The sequence below is a fragment of the Rattus norvegicus genome, chromosome 10 (genome assembly GCF_036323735.1).
Source record: "Rattus norvegicus strain BN/NHsdMcwi chromosome 10, GRCr8, whole genome shotgun sequence".
In the NCBI taxonomy this organism is placed as follows: domain Eukaryota; kingdom Metazoa; phylum Chordata; class Mammalia; order Rodentia; family Muridae; genus Rattus; species Rattus norvegicus.
In genome coordinates this window covers 68,269,946-68,292,287 of record NC_086028.1, presented here as the reverse complement: position 1 = coordinate 68,292,287, position 22,342 = coordinate 68,269,946, and the positions used below count along the sequence as shown (strand labels likewise).

The 22,342-nt window shown below is 46.1% G+C and overlaps 1 protein-coding gene across 11 annotated transcripts in view; it reads left to right on the top strand.

The window, feature by feature from the left end:
* The window catches only part of Rffl (ring finger and FYVE-like domain containing E3 ubiquitin protein ligase), a 62,953-nt gene that overhangs the window by 8,938 nt on the left and 31,673 nt on the right, over positions 1–22,342 (top strand). For 2 of the 11 annotated variants that reach the window (XM_063268498.1, XM_006246969.4), the window contains exon 1: positions 14,588–14,929. The exons of 3 other annotated variants lie outside the window; for them this stretch is intronic. In XM_063268498.1, coding sequence (XP_063124568.1) covers positions 14,833–14,929 — 97 coding nt within the window. In that variant the 5' untranslated portion in view covers positions 14,588–14,832. Of the gene's footprint in view, positions 1–5,435; positions 7,448–7,502; positions 14,553–14,587; positions 14,930–14,980; positions 15,559–22,342 lie in introns of those variants that run through there. 6 more of the 11 variants (XM_039085321.2, XM_063268500.1, XM_006246977.5 and 3 more) reach the window with 6 other exon arrangements.

Below are 22,342 nucleotides of genomic sequence, written 5' to 3'. Positions count from 1 at the left end.
TCTCTCCCCGAAGGGTCGGTCTGGTGCTTTTAGATCATAGCCCTTGCAAGGTTGATGTGGAAGTGGGAAGGCTGTGAAGCCTGGGAAATCCTTTCATAATTTTCCTGTGTGTTTCACAGAATGGCTTTGGCTGTTCAGAAACTGAACTTGCTCTCAAGGAGGCTTTGCATCCAGTTATTCTAATCCTCACTTAATTTCCTATGGGGTTTATAGGGAGATTGTCACCAGGCTGATATGGCCATGACCTACAATGCTTTTTAATCTGTGTTTTTCATTCATTCATTCATTCATTCTTCACTTATGTTTGTATGCGTTTATTTATTTTAGATGAAAAATGATCTCAGTATGGTAATTTCTCCAATGTCCCCTCCTATCAAGAGTTGATGACATAGCACTCCTGGTGCCTCAGCTGGCTTTCCAAATGAGCACAGTGGGATTTTTGGGGGGGGGGGGAGTGGAGGCCAGGCAGTAATGGTGTGGCCAGGGTGGTCTCCACTTTGTGGGTTCAGGTGTCTCTCCTGCAGCTGTGACTCTGAGTAGCCATGAATTTGGGGTTTCACTGAATGGGTGTCACCTGATTTTGTCACGCTGGCTCCCAACGCTCTATTTTCCCCTAGTTTAACCTCCACACTTGTCTAGAATATCTTGAGAAGATGCAGCTCCTTTGCCTCTGGGATGTGGAGTGGTCAGGACTAGTTGCTCCCACCTCTCTTAGAGCCTGGCTCCCTTCAAGAGGAGGAGGAAACCATTTGAACCAGTAGGTTTTGCTCAAATATAATTGTCTGGATCCTCCTTAAGGAATTGCTGCCTAGCCGACTCTACAGGTGTCCAGAAGTCAGGCCAGCTGGAGGCACTGTGTGGCAAAGGCCAGTTCATTAGTAGGCTGCCCACCATTGTTTATTTGCTGGGTTATGTTAATAGGAAAAGAAAGCGCCTTCCTGAAGTAGAGCGCCCCTCCCCCACCCCGCTTTCCTATTTTACCTCCTTTGTCTTGGAAACTTTCCAGGCTTGGGCTGATACCTTGAACACACTGACCTCAGTGACTACTCGAATCAACACAGAGTGTCAGAGCGTGTCCTCTACCCCCCTCTCCTTCCTCGCTTAGTCGTGACTAAGATACCTGCTTTGTACATAGCCACGCCTCACCCTCCCTTAGCCTCGCCCTCTGTAAACCTGAGCCCTTGCAGTTAGGTTGTAGCCTCTCTTAACCGGGAGCCAGATCATAAGCTTTGTTTGGAAAGGTAAATGCTCTGCTTGGGGAAAGAGCATAGTGTCTTCCAGCACTCTCACGGGTGGGCCAGTGCAAGTTCGGCTATTTTGAAGGATAGTTAAAGTATGATTTTGAAGGATAGTTAAAGTATGATTTTCTGGTCTTTGCAGGTTTGTAGCCATTGTTTAGACAGTTTGGATTTTTGGAACAAAGAGGAATAGAATCTAAAATTATATGCAAGGGGTGGGAAAGAAGAACTTTGTCAGCTGGGGGTGGCACAAGCCTTTGATCCCAGTACTTGAAGAGTTGGATCTCCATGAGTTCAAGGCCAGCCTGGTCTACAAATTGAGTCTCAAGCCAGCCAAGGCTACTACACAGAGAAACCCTGTCTTAAAATAGAAACAAACAACAAGGAAAAAAAAAAAAAAACAAACTTCTGTCCCCTTCTAAATTCTGCACTTTGGGCCAGGGCAGACTCGGGTGCTTCTCTTGGTTTTATTGGCTATCCAAGTAAGAGTTGTCATAGCCTGTGTCAGCGCTCTGGTGTTTACTGACTGGGTGGGAAGACGGGGACACAATAGTTCCTAGAGAGCTTGGCAGAAGGCCTTCCGCCTTCCTGGTCCACCTTTGGCATCTGGTTGGACTGAGCACCCCGGGTGACAGACCAAGCTCAGTGCTCCCCCGAGCTACATGGATGACAGATGCAGAACAGCAGCCTGGGGAACTGTGACTGAGCCAGCAGTGACTGGTGCGCTGCTGTCCCCGAGGATAGTTTTCATTGGACTCCTAAATCCCGTTTACTTGGCAGAATCGATTTTTCTCCCCTCCCTTCCCCTTTCCCTTCAGCCCTCCCTTTTTTGCTCCCCTGAGCCCCACATTTTGTTTTGCTTTGTTGAGACAGGTTTTGCTGTAGACCAGGCAGATATGTACCACTACACCTGGCTTCAGCATAGCCTTTTATACCAAAACCAGTTTCAAAAGTGAAAATATCTTTACACAAATACTTAAAAGGAATATACAAGAAAAGAAAAAAATTATTGCAGGGATCGAGAGATGGGTCAGTGGTAAGAATATTTGCTGCTCTTGCGGAGTCCAGGTTTGGTGGGGGATTTAGCTCAGTGGTAGAGCGCTTGTCTAGCAAGCGCAAGGCCCTGGGTTCTGTCCCCAGCTCCGAAAAATAGAAAATTAAAAAAAAAAAAAAAAAGTTGGTGTTTGAGGGGAAGAAAAAGGAGAAAAGAAAAGCTATTGAGTTCTAAAATGTGTTGAAGGACCAACTTCGTAAAGGGGTCCCACCTACCCTCAACCCTCGTCTACATTATAAGAGGAAAAAGAACAGAAAAGGCTTGGGCCTGAATGTCACAGCAGTGTCAAAGGGCTGTGAAAATATCCATGTGTACGTGGTTTTCTGTCTCCTTTGCTGGATCTGGAGCACACTTTGAGTAGCATTCTAGGTGGCTCTGAGGACATCTCAGGAATTTGATGCTGCAGGCCTTCCATCCATTCTCTTTAGTACCATCTGGAACCAGCAACCACGACACTCCCGTCCCTCACCAGGAGAGGCGGTCCACCACCTGGGGACTCCTAGGTCAGAACCATAATTTTAATACAGTGTGAGGACATTGCCTTTGATGGGTTAAGAGTAAGTTGGTAGGGCTGTATCAGGAGGCATACTCCGCTCCTGTGACTAAATAGCTCCGTTTTCAACTTCGTGGCCTGTCACGGAACTCACCACTGAGAAAGACACTGAAAGAGAACAGAAAATGAAATTTTGGGTCATGTAGTTTGAGGCCCTTCACCTGCGCTTGCTTCTCCAGCATTCTTGCATAAGATGTACGAAGAATCGTTAGTCATTTGCATGGTTGTAGTGTCCAAATTGGTGTCTGCTTGGGGCAGGGTGAAAGTCTTTTCATGTGTGCCTTTCATTCTGGTTTGATTGTTTAGTTGTATGAAATTCTGAACTTGAAAGATTGTTGGAGCATTCCTTGAGTAGTTAAACAGTAATGAAGCTGTTTGGATGTTTGCAGGGAACACAGCTTCCTGGGTCTGAACTCTCTCTGCCTAGGAGATGACTTCAATTGTTCAGAAGTAAAGCCGATTAGAAAATGCTTTGTCTGTGGCGTGACACAGCTGTCCACACTTCTGGCCATGCTGGGGCCTTTGTACAAATGTTGCTCAACACTTTTGGAGCGAGTTTGTGTTTCTTTTGTTTGTTTGTTTGGTTTTTCCAGACAGGGTTTCTCTGTGTAGCCCTGACTGTCCTGGAACTCACTCTGTAGACCAGGCTGGCCTCAAACTCAGATCTGCCTGCCTCTGCCTCCTGAGTGTTGGGGTTAAAAATGTGCACTCATATTGAGTTTGTGCATCTAAGAATGTCTATGGTTCTTTCTGGATACATAAGGAAACTAGAAAGAGAGAAGGGGCATAACTTAGGTAATTCACAGCAGGCGACTTTCTCAAAGCATCTCCTGACCAGACAATGCCCAGCCAACTAAGGAACTGCTCTTGACCTTGGTTTGGGCCTTTCTTCCTGTTAATGACTGGTTGGTAGGCTAGCCTGCTGTCAGACTGTGAGCCATCCTACAGTGGGGTTTGGCTAGGATAACTTCCATTAGGAAACGCGGGGGGTGCCCATGAGTAAGAGCACAGATGGCTTTGAAAGTCTCACTGCCAGCCCTGTGAAGTCTGGAACTTTGACTTTGAACATTCCCTTTGTGACAGATGTAATAAGGCTGTCTCTACAAACAGCCTCCTTCCTATTGGAATCATATGCTGGCCGCAGGAGCTTGGGCAGTGGGGTGTGCTCAGCACAATTGATTTTACTCATCCCATTGCATACAGTGATCCTTTTCTGAATGAAATTGTATGCATTCCAAAGTAGGTGTTAAGAGAAGGCTTATTCCACCCTAAAAATACAAGAGAACTTTGAGTAAGACTGATCAAAAAACAAACAAACAAAAACCAAAAAAACCCAAACTGGTGTTTCTCTTGCTATGTGGAACATGTCCCTTTGTGCTGTCTGTCTTTTCCTTGAATGAAAAGCACCAACACTGTGGCTGAAGGGGCATTTGGCGGTAGATTGGTAGATCGTTCTACTTCCCTAGTACATGCTAGGCACTGGTGCTCCTTCCTGCACCACAGAAACCAAACAGAACAAAACCGAAACATTCAGAGTGTGCCAAGAATTTTACCACATTAACTCATTCAAACCCTGCCCACCCCCCACCCCCATCAACCAGCAAGATGGCAGGTGCTGGTATTGCCCATGTTCCACAGATGTGAAAACACACAAAAAAAGCTGGCCCAAGGCCACCAGCATTGAAACGGAACCAGCTGGATGGAGTGGCTGAGTCCCCAGCACCGGGCTGCCATTGCTGCCCACCCCATGCTCATGGAAAACACACACTTTTAAGATGGGTCTTTACAAACAGATTCCGTTTCATATAATGTGGGCTTAAAACTCTTTCTGAGACACGGGCCTCCTCCTGTGGAACGCTACTTTAAAATGATGCATTTTCTCCTATCTTCCTAGCTTGCTTTTGTTAGTACTGAGGAATTGTCTTATCATTTATTCCTAATCCTAAAGGTTACGTGTAGAAAGCAGCCTCCCTTAAAAGCCTATCTGGCTCACTATCTAACACTTTGGTTTAGGGGAAATCGCATCGTTGGGCTCTGTGGCCATTCTCCTTTCCCTGTTCATGAGTAGCCTTCCTCACAATTCCTATGTGAGCCTCGTAGTCTTCGCACTGGGAGTGATGTCAGTGAGAGAAGCGATGCTGGTCCCTCCTTCTGAGAAGCCCTGTTCCCGTAGAAAGTAGACTGTGGCCCAAGGGGATGGTGTCACAGGACAGAGAAATGCCAGCTTTATCTTTTATCTCCACAATCACAACTACCCACAGTCAACTTCCCGTAGTGTGCCCGTCAGTCTTACCGAATAAGTAAACCTGTTTGCAGCAACTGGTTGCCCTGCCCTACGCTCCAGGCAGCCTGTCGGCTAACCACACCCTCTATAGTCTACAGGCTTGTCTGACTGCTCTGGTTCTTAACGTGGTTTTCAGGGTGAGCGTTCTGCCTGTTTAGCCAAAACAGCATCGGTAGTTCACGCTCTGTGGGTACTTCTGCCATTGTTCCTAGCCATAGAGGGAACTACTAGGGAGGGACAGCGCACGGGTCAGGTCTGGATATATTTCATTTGGGCCAGTGCTCATTTCTTGCTTCAACTCCTTTTTTTTTTTTTTTTTTTTTTTTTTTAAATCCCCACCTTGTACAGCATTGCCTGCAAAATAGTCTGAAATAAGCTACGTTAGACAGAAACTTTTTACCATTCCTAGTTCCTCATAGTTGCTGGACAGTTCAGTAGTTGTACTTTATTTATTTGTTTTTTTTAAAAATATTTATTTATTTATCATATATAAGTACACTGTAACTGTCTTCAGACACACCAGAAGAGGGCATCTGATCACATTACAGATGGTTGGAGCCACCATGTGGTTGCTGGGATTTGAACTCAGGACCTCTGGAAGAGCAGTCAGTGCTCTTAGCCACTGAGCCATCTCTCCAGTCCCTATTTATTTGGTTTTTTGTTGTTGTTTTGTTTTGTTTTGTTTTTCTGTTTTCTGTTTTTGTTTTGTTTTGTTTTTTCGGAGCTGGGGACCGAACCCAGGGCCTTGTGCTTTTGTTTTGTTTTTTGATACAGGGTTTTTCTCTATGTAGCCTACTGTCCTGGAACTGCCTCAGCTCACAGAGATCCTCCTGCCTCAGCCTTTTCTGAGTGCTGGGATTAAAGGCATGGATTACACACCCAGCCTTCACTGATTATTCTTTTAAAAACTTTTGGGTTTTTTAAAGGGATATTTATTTATTTATTTAATCCTGTCTATATGAATGTTTTGCTTGTGTCTTTGTAGTGTTCCTAGACCCCAGGAGTCAGAAGAGCGTCAGGTTCCCTGGAATGCTGGATCTGGTTGTGAGCTGCTGTGTGGTGCTGGGAATCTAGCCCAGTCCCTCTGGAGGGGCAGTGTATGCTTTTAAGACCACAGAGCCCTCTCTAAGCCTGAAACACATTCTTATTTTGAGATAATTACAGTTTCACAAAACATTGCAAAAAACAGCATCAGTGGGTAAAGATGACCCAGGTTCTATCTCCAGGACCCACGTTGTAAAAGGAGAGAACCAAATTCTGAAGTTGTCCTCTGACCTCTGTAAGCAAACAGGCAGTACCAGGTGCCTGCATAAAAGAAATGCAACATCATTTTTTTTTGTTTTTAAAATTTATTTTATGTATATGTAAGTACACTGTAGCTGTCTTCATCCACACCAGAAGAGAGAGCATCAGATCCCATTACAGATGGTTGTGAGCCACCATGTGGTTGCTGGGAATTGAACTCAGGACCTCTGGAAGAGCAGTCAGTGCTCTTAACCACTGCGCCATCTCTCCAGCCCACAACATCATTTTTTTTTTTTTTTTTTTTTGGTTCTTTTTTTTCGGAGCTGGGGACCGAACCCAGGGCCTTGCGCTTCCTAGGTAAGCGCTCTACCACTGAGCTAAATCCCCAGCCCCAACCACAACATCATTTTTAAAAGCTGCAAAATAAGCAGTGTTTTCGTGTGTGCTCGCTAGCCTTATGTCAGCTTGACACACAAGCTATAGTTACCTGAAAGGAGGGGACATAGTTGAGAAAAATACCTCCATAAGATCGAGCTGTAAGGCATTTTCTTAATTAGTGATCGATGGGGAGGGACCAGTCCATGGTAGGTGATGACATCCCTGGGCTGGTGGTCCCGGCTACCCTAAGAAACCAGGCTGAGCACCATCCCAAGCAAGCCAGCGAGTAGCACCCCTCCAAGGCCTGCCCTTGAGTTTCCTGACTTCTTTGACGATGAACAGTGATAGGGAGCCCAATAAAGCTTTCCCTCCCCAACTCTTGATTATGGCGTTTCATCACAGCAATAGTGATTTTGCTAAGATAGCACGTGTCCTTCATCCAGCTTTCCCCAGTGGTTCTATTTGTTTAACCACTGTCAAACCAGCAAGTTCTATACCCTCACCCCACTCCGATCTCCTTTTGGTACCTTTTTAGAGTCTCACACATCCTCTTGTCCCCAACACTTCTAATTCTTGGCAACTAGTAATCTCTAGCTCTTTATTTGTGACATTTTAGGAATGGTGCGAAAATGGAGTTTTAACGGTATGTGACATTTATGAGGCTGGCATTTTTCTCTTCCACTGGCAGCACCCATGTAAGTTGCATGCAGTAGTAACCTTTCTCTCTTTGCTGAGCTTTGCCGGCCATTCACCTGTTTAGAGCATGTTGGTTGCTCACACTTTGGGGCAATTACAGATAAAGCTGTTTTGAACATTCATGTGCAAAGTACGTGTATAGACTGAGGGTTTTTTTTTTTTACATTTATTTGGTGTGTGTGTGTGTGTGTGTGTGTGTTTGGTGTGCAGGCATGTGCTCTCTGTGGTGCATGTGTAGAGATCAGAAAACAACTTGGCTGGAATTGCTTCTCTCCTTCTGCCATGTGGGTTCCAGGGACAAAACTCTGGTCCGCAGGTTCAGTGGCCCTGGATTCAAGTTTTAATTTCGCCGTGTTAAATGGCCAGAATGCAATTGATGGGCCTTAAGGTGACGTGCGGTCAGATTTCTCTCTCTTTATTGTTTTGAAACAAGGTCTTATTGTACTGCCCAGGTGGCCTCTGACCTTTTGGTTTTGTGGGTCTTTCTGTTTGTTCCTACAACCTGGGCAACCTCCCCTGCCGTGTTGTATTCCTGGTCCTGGCGGATTCGGTTTTTAAGTTCATCAGATTACTCAGTAAGTTGATTTGGCCAACAAAGACAGGTTTTGAGATGTGTGTTTTTAGCCCTTCATGTGACTCTGCCTCCGTGCCTGGAGACTCACTGTGGAACCCTGCTGTGTGTGCCTTGAATTGGAACCAAGACTACCTACCTGTGAGCATGCAGTCCAGACTAGGAGTTTCTGTTGACTTCTTTCTTTATAAGTCTGCCTCTGTGACCAGGTCCTCAAAATGGGACTACAAATAAAAGTCGTTCAAAAGGCCAGGTGATGGTGGCGGTTTAATGCTAGCTTTCATAGCCAGCCTGGTCTACAGAGTGAGTTCCAGGTCCTCCAGAGCTACACAGAGGAACTGTCTCAAAAAAAAAAAAAATTGTTTTCTTTGTCAAGTAGTTTAAACTGTTTATTTAGAAATAGCGCAACAGCACATAATGCACATAGACGAAGGTAAACTTCCACCTCCACCAAAGTGAACAAACTGGCAGACTTGTAATAACATCTCTCTGTTGTTGTAATAACATCTTCTGTATGTGTAGCAATGTGCCCATCATGAAGCTTCATGTCCGTGTGCGTGTCCCCCTGATGGCCACTATAGCACAGTGATCACTTTCCTTGTTCGGTTAGAGGATAAGCAACCTTCTTGAAACTCATGTTCTGTTGTAAAAGGGATAGGAAAGGTACCTTTTCAGAAAAATTCCAGTTTTAAATTTATCTTTTAAACCAACACCCAGTGATAAAATTGTACATGCTTATGTCATGCCTTGTGCTGTTCATCATGTGTACAGTGTGGAACGTTTCCATCATCCCTGTCTTCTCAACCATCATCAAGCTCTCCAGCTTTTTGGAAAGACATAGTGTATTATCATCATGTCCAGTCACCCCGCCTCGTCCTGCTATCTAACTCTAGTTTAGCACCCATTCACCAGCCTCTCCCCACCTCCCCTCCCCCTACCTTTAAGGACCTGAAGAAGGTAAGCTTTATCCCTTGATCCATGGGCTCGGGTTGAAATAGGGCGGGCTGTAGCTTTACTTGCCAGTAAATCGATAGAATCTGGATGTTAGGCTGTGTTCCCTCATTTATTATAAATAATGCAAGCCTCGCTGGTGATGATGAGCCCTCTTGCTGAACCCCGGGGAGGTGGGGACTGAGCACAGTTGGTTTCAGAGAGTGTTTGTCTTGTCATCAGCTGCTTAGTCAGATGGAGTGTTTTCTTAATGCTCCCAGAATGTACAGTTCAGTCTTTGTTTTGAAATCATTCCTTCTGTCTTCTTTCCCTCCTCCATTACTTTGATTACCTTGATGAGACATTCAAGCTGTGAGGTCGTATCCCTTTATTTCCATAGCCTACAGAAGCCAGTTTGATGGTTAACTGTAGGTGAGCAGGGAATTGTTTCTACTTGGCTGGAATTCGCCCTTAGAGATGAAGCACTTGTTGACAAAGACCCCCCTAGGCTTGGAGATGTGAGCAAAGGTATCTGGGTTCTTTAGATCTGTAGTGGAAATCAGGGTGAAAGCTTTGGAAGTTTGACTTAGCGAAGCAGGATGTGGTATTGAGGAGGCAGAGACATTGTGAGTGAGAGTGTTAGAGAGGGGGAGAGGGAGAAAGAATGAGTTTTGTGTGACTGTGTGTGCATATGTGCGTCTCTGTGTGTGCACAGCACACACACACACACACACACACACACGATTTTGGGAGACAAAGAATCCAAAGGTTAGAATAGAAAGGAATTATGGATTCAGATGGTCTCCAGCACTGAGTTACCATGCTCTGAGAGGGAAGGTTACTGGGGCAAGACAAGTAATAGGATGGGAGTCTAATAATCACTTCATTATGCAGCCATTTGAGTTGTCTGGGTGATGGAGTTTGAGGACAGGGGCTTCTTTTCTGCCCCTTTTCTATGTGAGCAGCTCAGGAAGGAAGGCTAAGAAATAGCCCTGTGTAGAAAATTACACCCAGAAATGGCTCCAAGATTTCCATCGCCGGGTTCTGAAATGAGCTGCCCCTGACAGCAATTTGATCACGTTGCCGACTACCTTTCTCCGAGCCCCTCATCAGGTCCTCAGACTGTGTCTTGACAGCTTCAACTCCTTCTGTTGGCAGCGTGCTCGCTACATTTTCTATTACAGGAATTTAGCATTTTGCTGTGCCTGAGGTGGGTGGTTGCTAGCCTCTTGATATTGGATACCTTTCCTGAGCTATGAAGTATTAGACCATAGTGGATAATAAAATGCCCACTATTACATTATAGAACAGATTCTGGGAGCTGTAACGGGGGAGCAGGGCGGGGTGGCACACCCGCGTTCTGCTTGAGGTAGCTCGCCAGAAAGTGCTGTTGAACCCAAGCTGGTCGAGCCTCAGCTGTGCCAGTTCCTATGTCTGAACAGGAAAGTGGCTCGTTAAAGATTAAAGGGCTGCTTGGTCCTCCTGGCCCCAAGATGGAATGATCTCTGCTATGGCGACAGCCTCTCTTTCCCAGGAGAGGCCATTTTATACAGCGGGTTTGTGCTTCCAAATGTTACAGTGAGCTGCACTGGCTGATACGGTGTCGATAAGTTGACATTTGGGCACTCTCAAGACATATGAGCTCTATAGCGTCCATGGTTTGAATTTCTGGGAAAACTGCCTCATCAGGAAGTCAAAAGCCTCAGCTTTCAGCCTGTCCCCATGAGGAGGTGGTCTCTTTTGTTCCATTTGACTGTTCTCTGGAGTCAGGTGAACTTGCATTTTCTCAGCAATAAGAATTCTATGAAGTCCCTTGTGCTGCGTCCCAGGTGTGAGGGCGGCTCAGTATAACCAGACCGCAGGTGACAGCAGTTAAGAAAATTGTCTTCTGGAGACTTGAGAAAAATACCAGACCAACCGAGAAAATAGGTCGCGGTTCAGCTGTATTCCGTGCGGTTCTTGTGGGTAGGAGGACTGATGTCGAGGACCCGTGTGACTACTGTTCAACTCCGTGATCCTTGGGGGAAAAAAATTCATTTTACTCTGTGTGTGCTCAGGTAAATAGCAGTAACGTCCAGGCACCATCGCCAGGCTGGTCTGTTTGAAGCACCTGTGACAGGATTCTGGGGCGTGCCTCCACTTGTGTTCATTCAGAGCTGCTGAGGGACTGGGATGGAAAGCATCGTACCCTAAGCACTCTCCAGGGTCCTTAAGCAACACTACAGTTGATTCTTTAGTATCCTACAGCTTACTTCACTTGCCTGGTTAATTATGTGACTTATTAGATGATGTGGTACCCATACTGTTTTTTAAAATAGCGGGCAATCCTGTTTATTCGAAGAGGCAGGTGGCCAAAGAGATGACTAAGTGGGTGGGACACCGCCCCGTTCGTAGAAGACCTGAGCTTGAGTCCCAGCACCCCCATCATCCATAGCGCTGTCTTCAAGGAGAACGGATGCCCCCTTCTGACCTCCACAGGCACTGCATTTACACACATGTATCAGGAGGGATACATGTTTAAAAATAAACTTTGAAAAAAAAAGGTATGCTTAGCCAATAAGAGCCCTCCACACCAATGATCAGAATTTGGCAGTGTCCGGGACGCCACTGGTTCTTGGAAATTTGGGGTTTGTTGCTTCACTTTCAGAGATATGAATGAATGTAAGATTAATTTTATTGTCTAGAAGAAATGTACTAAGTGGTGGGCATGCCTACAGTCTTAGCATTTGGGAGGCAGAGAGAGGAAGAACATTCGTTTGAAGCCAGTCTGTGCTACATTCAAGAGTCACCAAAAGAAAGTTAGATTTTCTCCTTGATTCTGTACCTGTTGCAGCTCCTTCCCTAAATCTGTTGCCCCCTTTGCATGTGCTTGCTCATTCTGTGTGGACTTAGGAGCCTAAAGAGTCTTGAGGAATGAATATTCTAATTTTCTTTTCTCATACTTGTTTGTTAGGCTCTATTGCAGGAAAGAAATATCATTATATATGCTTAGTTCAAAACAATGTGTGAGCTAGATGCATGTTGTTATTTGAGACAGGATTTCTGTGTGTAGTCCTGGCTATCCTGGAACTAGCTCTTTTAGGCCAGACTGTCCTCAAACTCACAGAGACCCGCCTGCCTCTGCCTCCTGAGAGCTGGGATTAAAGGCAGTAAGTTTAAATTTTTTTAATTTGTAGTATGTGGCGGGAGAGAGGAGATGACACAGAAACAGCAACTTCTTGAGAGTTAGTTCTCACCTACCTCCCTAGTTGTGAGGCAGCCTGTCATGGTTTGTACTGGCCCAGAAGCTAGCTAACTGTCCTGTCTCTGCTCCCCTCATTCTTCCCTTTGAATGCTGAGAATACAGACATACACCTCTGGCTCCAGGGTTAGAGCTTGGTTTAGCTTGTTCTGCTTGCATAGCAAGCACTTTTACCCACTGACCCTTTGAAGTGTGTGTGTGGGAGAGAGGTCTCATGCTAGCCTAAAACTTACCGTGTACCCAGGCTGGCCTCAAAATTATGACCTGTCTCTCAGCCTCCTGAATGTTGGGATTACAGACATGTACCACCACATCCAGCTCATTTATTTTTTCATATGTACATATATGCTACAACTGTCCATATTAAAAAAAACCTATTAATAATTTTGGGAGATGGTTTGCTTAAGTTTTAAAAATGAAAGATCTTAAATGACAGAACTGTACTATTATTTCCACAGCCTCATAATTTTCACTCAATCTCCTAAAGCCTCCAGTGCCCAAAGCCATTAGTTCACATTTAGCATCTTTTATGAGCTCTTTCTTTTCCAATCTAAAAGGAGGCACTAGGGTAGATAGAGTGAGGCTATGTTTTGGAGAAACAGATTAAAGCTGTCAGAATCTCAGGAGAATGCTGGCCCTCCATATCCGAATGGTATCTTAGCAGATTAGGAGTTCCACACTTTGAGTTGGTCTTGGCATGGTTCACGTGACTTCTAACACGCATCCCACTGCCTAGATTTTTATCAGACTAGGAGGAGCTAATATGATAGTTTTTTAACAACACTGCTAAAAAGAGGCTGGGCGTGTGTGACCCTGGAGTGTTGTTTTATATTAGCCTGTGTGGGGCTTATCCTCAGCTACAGAAGGATTTTCTGGAGTGTGGCTGGTGAGATAATGGGTGTCGGCTGCTCCACAGATGGCCTTATCCTTCTAGAAGAACTAATGAACACGCTGTGGGGAAACTTGCCTTTAAATACCTCCAGTTTTTTGAATGGGCCACACCGACTGGGAAGAAAACCAGTGAGCATTTATAATACCTCAGAGTGGCTGCCCTCCTGGAATGTGGTAGTTCTTTAGACTCGAGCAAATGGGACCAAACAGAGCTTGTCTGTTGGAAGGGAGTAAAGTAGCATAGTTTTAAACTCGGATTCTGTCTGATGTATTTCTTGTTTGTTGGTTTTGTTATTTGGTGGCAGGGTCTCACTATGTAGCCCTGGCTATCCTGGAACTCACTGCGTAGAGCAGGCTAGCCTTGAATTCACAGAAATCCACCTGCCTCTGCTTTCAGAGGGCTGGGATTAAAGTCATGTACCACATGCCAGGTTTGCCTAAGCATTTTAATCTAGCATTTATTGACGGCAGCTCCTTCCAGAGTCATGACATCTGTAATCTACCTTGAAAGGTGGAAGAAGCCAGGTGTGGGGGCTGTGGATGTCATTGCTGAGCGTAACTGTTGGACTTGAGGGGAGCGCTCGTTTTCACCAGAGAACAAAGGATATCATGTGAACCTCAATTTCTTCTCAAAGCATCCAGAAGCTAGGGCCATGGCTCAGTGAGTGAGAGCTCTGACTCCTTTTCCAGAAGACTCAGTTCCTAGCACCTGCATTACATGGCAGCCCACAGAAATCCATTAATGAACTCCAGTCTGGAAGGTCCAATAGCCTCTCTGGCCTCCTCAGGCATCTTGTGCAAGTACGGTGCACAGACAGAAACCCACCACAGAATGAAAGCACCCAGATTGCAAGGATGTGATCTGTGTGTGTGTGTGTGTGTGTGTGTGTGTGTGTGTGTAGCACCAGTGCCAATTCTAGCCTGTCAGGGCTAATTCAATAATAATAAATAGCTCTTGATGAGCCAGTTATTCTCAAATTGATTTTTAAATAAACAGGCTAATAAGGAATTGACACACATTTAAGGACTTTGCTTTTTAAGGATAAATGTTAAGATAAGTCAATCTCCTATCTTCCTTAGGCATCCCAAAGATATGACAGTAGATGATGTCACTTTAGCAGGGAGTGTGGCAACTGGGGAAGAAGAATCCTGCTACTTTTGTTTTAACGAGAGAAGTCTAGTTGTCTAAGGAAATAAGAGAGGTCAGGGGAGGCTGAGTGGTGAAGAGAAGTGAGCCTGGTCTGGACTGATAAAAATTCAGCAGTAGGATTCCCCCAGCCGCCAGCGACTAGGCTGCTTCTCCCAGCCAGCTGACCCTAGTGTTACCCTTTACAAAGGCAAAGCAACTTGCCGATCACCCTCCTGGGAAAATCTTCAGAGCTGGGAGCCTGCTACCTGCCGCAGCCGGCCGTTGGGAGCCTCAGGCTGTCCTGAGATGAAATTTCAGAAACTGGCCACCAGAGCTTTCCAGGTAGGGGCTCCAGCAGTGGGGGAATGAGTTTTACCTGGCTCTCCCCCAGCCCCCAGTGAATCTACCTCTGATTGAAAACCATCAGTGGGCTGTCTCTTTGTTAGGCTGCACTGGATTGCTGCTGGCTCAGCCAGGCCGTTTGGGAAATAGGAGTTTTGCTGGCGTGAGTCAGCACTGCCCTGGGTGAAGCCTGAGCTCTGTTGCAACGTTGCTTACCAAAGATCCGTCCCCAGGCGGCACCATTCACTGTCCCTGAAAGCAGCTGCTGTTGGCCCCTGAGATGATCTCATCAGAACATGGCTCCAGCAGCCTCGGCCGCCGCTTCTTCCGGCTGCCTGCTGTCTGCTGTGGCGGTGTTTTGAGACAGGCAAAAGCAGGTAACCCCAGATGGTTTTCTTGGTTTCCTTAAGCCAGACTAGGCTGGGGGTAAAGACTCGAGAATCGCGCCTTCAGAGGTAAATCAAGGCTTCTCAGTCTGGGACTCTAAAGCCAGGTCTTCGAAGTCCTTAAGGGGACACATGTCCTTTCTAAGTGGACTTGGGTATGTTAAACCTGACCAGACCAAAGATTGTTTGAAAGCCGTGCAGCTTTAGTCATACTTTTATTTATTTTTTCTGTTCGTTTTGTGTCTTACGAGATACAGTTTGCTCAAGCTAAGTTAGGGTGAAATAAAAGCAGGCAGGTACATTCGCTTCCCTTTCTAGTGACTGGCTGCTGAGCTGTGGGCAGAGCTGTCTACCATGACTTTGTACCCGCCATCCTTCCTCTGACCTGTTGTGAAGAACATTGTCCTCTCATCCCTGCTTCTGTTTAGGTCCCTGCAGGGCTCTTTCCTGTTCTTGCCTCTAAACTCTAAGCGCCCGGCAGTGTCGTCTCTGGACACTGCTTCCTCCCTGTGCTTCTCTTTGACTCCAGGCTCTGTACACGTGTTCCTCGGAAACACCTGGCCAGCTGGTTTCGTCCAGAAGTCACTTCTTGAAAGCATCCGCCTACTTTACAAGACTGGGTGAGGATCGATCCTTCAGAGAGTGTGCCATGACTGCAGCCATCCACTGGGGATGTAGGGATCTTGTGTATTTTGTTCAAACTGTGATGGTGCTACGTGGTTTTTTGCTCATGCCTCCCTGAACCTCGGCAGGGAGCCCCTACTTACCAACCCGCCCCCAACCCCTTCACCCTACCTTCTCTCCCGCCTGGCTGGTACACTGTTGAGCCGCTCCCCCAGCAGTCTTCCTTTTCCCTCTCCCAATATCCTATTATTTTTTTACTATCATAAATGTCGAGATGAAGGCTTTGCTGTCTCCCTTTCTCTCCAAGACCCACAAATATGTTCATAAATTCAGCTGCCCTCATTATATCTTTCTAGCCTGGCAGTATTTCTCAGACTTGAGCATTATTGGCAATTGGACAAACCTTTACAAACTGTGTGAGAGACATAGCCAAGCCCCCCTCCCCCCAACTCCCGCTATAAAAAACCTCGTAAGGTCACTGTACACAACTGAACCCATCATCTCAGACGAGACGGGCACAAGCAGGTAACCCCAGATGTGTTCTTGGCTTTCTTAAGCCAGACTAAGCTGGGGCTAGAAACTGGAGAACCCTTAGCCCTCAGATGTGGATCAAGGATCTCAGTTTGGGAGTCTAAAGCCAGCTCTTCCATTCGTCGAAGGGGTCCATAAGGGGACAAATGTCCTTACTAAGGGGATCTGGGCGTGTGACTTGAGCATGCCGTCGATTGTATAAAAGGAATTTGGTGTACCTACTGTCTGTGCCGTGTATATTGCTGTCTGCTCGAACGCTGTTAATTATACCTGCCGTCCTTTGATTTGTTTTTATAGTCACATCCTCTAGATGTGGTAGACCTGTGGCTGCTAAGTCCTGATGACTATATTGGAGTACTGTTCTTATGGCTTTTCTTCATCCTCAGTCATTGTTTTCCATGAGTAAAAGGGCATCAGGTCCCCTGGGGCTGCAGTTACAGTGAGTCACTGTGTGGGTGCTGGGAATTGAACCACGGTCCTCTAGAAGTACTCTTCACTGCTAAGCTACAGATGAAACAAAATTCCCATAGCCAGGCAGTGGTGGACGCCTTTAATCCCAGCACTTGGGAGGCAGGGGAGGAAGATCTCAGAGTTCAAGGCCAGCCTGGTCTACAGAGTGAGTTCAAGGGCTACATAGAGAGACTCTGGCTGGTGGTGGTGAAGATCGAACATTTTCCCCCTTTATTTTTATTTTATGTGTATAGGTGTTTATTTTATGTGTATGGGGCACACCAAGGTGCCTTGTCTGCCAAGGCCTGAAGAGGGCATCAGATCCCCTGGGGCTGCAGTTACAAGAAGTCACTGAGGGTGCTGGGAATTGAGCCAGGGTCCTCTAGTGGCTGAGCTGTCTCTGTAGCCCCAGGACTTTTTTTTTTACTGTTTTGTTTTCTTTAAGCACCTTACTGGCTTAGAGATTTGTTTGTGAATACTTACAGACAGGGCCTGCCTTCTTCAATCATAGACGATTTTGCCTGGTGAGAGTCCTGCTCAGAACTGCTGGACTTCTGCCACTCAGCTGTAAATTTCGACAGACTCCCATCTTCTCCTCTTGTTCCCTGTTTTCTTAAACCATTGCTATTTACTGGGGTTTGTCAAGTGCCTCAGACTTGCTCCTGTCTTGTGTTTACTGATAGCCACCCTAGTCTCTGTCTCCCTTAGCTACTGCCACTGAATTGTTCCTTGTCCCATTCCCTGGACATGGCATAACCCTTTAGGGCAGTGGTTCTCAAGTGTGGGTTGCTACCCCTTTGGGGATATGGAGCAATGCTTTGGAAAACATTTACATTATATTCATTACAGTAGCAAAATTACACTTATGAAGTATCAATGAAAATAATTTTATGGTTGGGGTCATGAGGGACTGTATTAAAGGGTCACCGCATTAGGAAGGTTGAGAACCACTGCTTTAAGGATTAATCCTTTCCCTAACAGCAGCCCCTTCCATGACTGACAAAATCTCATCCCCCTAAAGATTTGTAAATCTATGAGGTCTCTGACCGGCTCTCCTTTCATTATTCTTCCTTATTTGGATTTCTACAGCTCTGTCTCCCTTCCCTCCCTCCCTCCCTCCCTGTGAGTCCTTCCCTCCTTCCCCTCTCTCTCCTCTCCCCTCTTCTCTCTTCCTCCCTTCCCCCTTTCTTGTGCGCTCGCTCTCTCTCTCTCTCTCTCTCTCTCTCTCTCTCTCTCTCTCTCTTTCTCGTGCTCACGCTCTTGCTCACGTGCGTATTCTCTAGTTCTTCGTTCCTTGACTGACTTCAGGTCCTCAGTCTGGAGCCTGTTACATCGGTCCAGTGGCTGAAATGGGTCCCTAGAGGTCAGCCCACCATTCTAGATGTCTTTATTGTTCTTTGAAATGCTATAAGAGCCATATCCTCCCGTCAGATAGATGCTTGGGGTTCCTGTTGGATGAACTCAGACTCATGGGCTGCTCGTGTGTTTCACTTGAAGTCTAGATGATCACTCTAAGTTCATTTGGAGATTAAAGGGCTTGCTGAAATCTTGGTCCCACACGTTGCCTTGTGTTTTTATTTCATGTGTATGTTTGCCTGCATGTACGTGTGTGCATCACATGCATGGTTGGTGTCCTCAAAGGCCAGGAGAGAGCATCAGATCATGGAATTGGAGTTAATGGCAGTTGTGAACCACCTGACGGGTGCAGGAAACCAAGCCCAGGTCTTCTGCAAGAGCAGCAGAGCCATCTTACCCCGTAGCATAACATTTTTATAGTGCTTTACAAAATGATCTGATGCCCACTATAACCCTGTGTTGGATTGGCTTTATTCCCTCCCACCCCCTTTTTTAAACTAGTGGTTATAAAACTAGTTCTCATATAGAAGCATTTATTCATGTAAGATTCAGGGGTGGGAGTGTTCTTTTAATGCATTAAGCAACTAGCTGGTGTCTTTGTAATTAAATAAGCGCTGTCCAGTTCTACATAATTGGTACCTTTGCTCAGAAGGCAAGAGCTAAGGGTCATTCTTTTACAAGGCCACTTGTAAAAGATCAGGTAAGAGGAGCGACTCAAGGGATCCTGTCTCCTGACCTGTGGCAAGAGCCATTATGCTGAGAGACTTCCCTGCTTCAACTTCTTGGGCTGTGCATGTGTATTCTTGTTCCCCCATAGGGACAGGGTGCCTCGTTTATGCTAATCTAGGCAAGAGCGAGTTCCCACTAAGCTGCTGCTGTCCATCAGCTTTCTGCTGTGTTTCCAAGCTTTCTGCCGTGCTGGGAGCCAGGTGAAGAGAGGAAGCATGAAGTGGAATGAACTGTGTGAGGAACAGAGAAGGTCATATGGACGTTTGCAGAGCATATTTTTTGGGGTACTCTTATACTTGGGACTGAAATTATAGAAAAACCGATTGAGGCTTGGAAGCAATGTCTTGTTAGCTACAAATGACATTCAGTTTTGGTCCCATCATACTTGAGAGATGAATAAAGCTTTGAAAAGTAACCTGGCAGTCATTTTGATTCCAGAAGTTGGGAGGCAGAGGCAGGTGGATCTCTGAGCTCAAGGCCAGCCTAGTCTACAGATGGAGTTTCAGGAAGGACAGTCAGGACAGGACAAAGAAACCCTGTCTTGGAAAAAAAAATTGAAAAATATGTCCAATTAGCTAAAGTCGTTAGCCTAGAGAAGCAAAAGCTTAAGGGATAGCTTGACCCCCATCTTCAGGTACAAGTACCTGCCAGGGGGGAGTTTGATTAATTGTTCCTAATGAACTTCAGAGATTTAGGAGTAAAAATGGCCATAAGTTAAAGGAGGGAGTTATTTCAATGAATAAGTGGAAGATGAATTAGATCATCAAAATTAGGAAACACTTGAATGACCGCTATTGAGAGTTCTGAATTTTGTGCTGTCCCACTTAAATGGATTAACATAGAATAAGTTACCCCAAAGCTTTTGGTGGCCTGAGATGGCAGCCGTGCAGTTGCTTATGCCCTGAGGGCTCATGGTGCTCCAAGAGGGGCTGGAACAGACCATTGCTCCATGTTTGCTAGCACGGGTCACGTGACTTTATTCACACATTTGGGTCTTGTTGCTGGTTGTTGGTTGAGACTTCTTGTTGTCCTGCCTCTCTCTTGGTCAAGCTCCTGGGCCACAACAGAAGCTGCAGGGTCAGAATCCTCTAACTGATCACTTTTACCCCCCATTGTTTTGGCCAGATATAGCCCAGAGCCAGCAGGCTAGTGTGTGAGCCTGACTCCTTGGAGGATAGTGTTGAAGTCACCCTGCAAAAGGACATGTACTGGACTGGAGAGATGGCTCAGCGGTTAAGAGCACTGACTGCTCTTCCAGAGGTCCTGAGTTCAAATCCCAGCAACCACATGGTGGCTCACGACCATCTGTAATGGGATCTGATACCCTCTTCTGGTGTGTCTGAAGACAGCTACAGTGTACTTACATACATAAAGTAAATAAATAAAATATTTAAAAAAAAAAAAAAAGGACATGTACTAACCTTGGTTAGGCTCATTGCTGCTCCTTCTGAGACAGTATACCATACTGACCTTAGTGATTTTTCATGAGTGAATGATCAGACATTCATGTCACTGAATGGATAGACAGGCATATGGCTTACCATTTGGCAGCACATCCAACTCACCTGGGGGAATTTACAAGCTTGGACTCCTAGGTACCAGACGTGTGACTCAGCGTCTCCTGGGGGGGTGATGTTGGTTTGTAAGAGACACTGTGTCCGCTCAGGTAACTACCAGCAGCATGAGTATGGGGGTGGGGGACAGGTCCAGATGAGTTTAATGTAAGGCAGCACGTTCAGTACCCTATGACGGGCCACACCTGTTCTGCTTCCTGCACCTGGCCGACCCGTCTGCCCCACCCACCTTCATCCAGGCTTCCCCTGTAAGCTACATCTCATTCAGTCCGCTCATCATCAGAGCTTGTTTCTTGAGGCTTAACTCAGTTCTCCCTTTCTCCTAGTGTCAAGTGCCTCAGTGTTTCAGTCTCTAAATATTTGTGAGATAATTTGACTGACGGTCTTCTCCCTTTTCCTATATTTAACACAGTGCTTTTCCCTCGCAAGAGGCTCTGGGTTTTTTGTTGAACGAGTAAGTGGTTGATTGAATGCATTCATGAATGAAGTGTTACTTGAATTCAGTTTCAAAGGTGATTAGGATTTTGGACAGGTGGAGCAAATGAATGAGAAACTCATTGTCGTGAAGTCTACAGTGTAGATCATATTGCGTTCAGGAGGTGGAGGAACTGGTTTAGAAATGTTGAAAAGGTTTGGTTTCTAATGTACTTATGCCACGTTTGAGCGATGGATATGTAGCAGGCTTTCAGAAGTGTAGTCCTGAAACAGGGGTGAGACAGATGCCAGAAAGAAAACCATGGGGTGTATCCTTTCAGCGGGTACAGTGAGCCCCTGCTATGTGGCAGACAACTATGTTATAGGGAAGGTGAACTCATGACCTATACCAAGCTTCCTCCTGAACTGTGCTGGGAAGAATATTCTAGCCAGGAAAGAGAGCACAAGTGTGTTGGCTTGGGGAAATACTTTTTTTTTTTTTCTGAGAAATTGAAACTAGAGTGATAAAAGTTTAGAGTGAGGTGAATGAGGGGCAGGTATGAAGTAGGTGGGAAGGCAGGTGACCCACAGTCCCTCAGGGCCTTTGTGGAGACCACTGAAGGTTTGAAGCTGATTTAAGCATTTGCTGTGACTACTCTAGAGAATAGAGCATGGCTATATGAATTGCTTTTGTGGCTTCTGTGACAGAATACCTTAGGCAGAGCAGTAGAAAGGAGGAAAGGTTTCTTTTGACTCATGTTTTAAGAGGGTACAGTCAGTCTGTGACCCGGTGGGGAACAGTATGGCAGAGTTCATGGTGGCTGGAGCTTGTGGTGAGCACCTAGGGTCTTCGGAGACCAGGGAGCAGTCAACGGGGCCTGCTGGTGCTCTCTGACCCCCTGGTTTAGTTAGTCTGCCACCCCCGACTCCCGCTCGTGGGATTGTGAGGTTGGTCTTCACTCTCCAGAATATGCTGGCAGACACGCCCACAGCTGTGTTCGCCCAGTGATTCCAAAACCAAATTAACAACGATGATTAGCTATCCCAGTGGCAAAGAAGGGATCTGCCCAGCAGTGTTTGCTCTGCACCTCGAGGGCAGGAGGCAGCCGGGCAGGGTGTAACAGTGTGTGCACCTAGAACATTTTTTCCCTAGCTCTTTACAAGTTTCTCTCTTGACCTGCTCTTTCTTTGATGTAGTCAAATTCCTTGCTTTTGTTTTCTCAGCCAGTCTTGTGCTCTGTTGCTGTGGCCACCTCAGGTCTTGCCTGCAAACTTGCACAACAGGTGCAGCTGCTCCCTCCTCTGCTGTTTCTTGTCTTCACCTTTCCATGCTTGGTGAGCAGAGGCTCACGGTATTAGTCTTCTTGGGTCCAGAGGCTCTTGCCCTGGTAGAATTTCCTGAGGTTTTCCTTTTGAATCTGGTTAAGGCCAGTGAGGACACTAGTGGTGGATGTGAATGACTTGGAGAGCTCGGATGCAGCACTGACTGTCACCTTGACAACTGGAAGCCGGGACAGCCTCACTCACCCTCCTCCTCACCTCCTTGATCTTGTCTTGGCTGTGCTGCTCACTGTTTCAGCCTCCTGGCCCAAGAGCTTCACATTCCTTCTTTAATATCTTCATATCAGGCCCCCACCCAAGACTCCTTGTCCTCTCCTTGCTTTTGTTTTGGGAGATTATCTGTCTCTTTGGAGGGAGTTTACACACCGTGGATACAGATTTTATT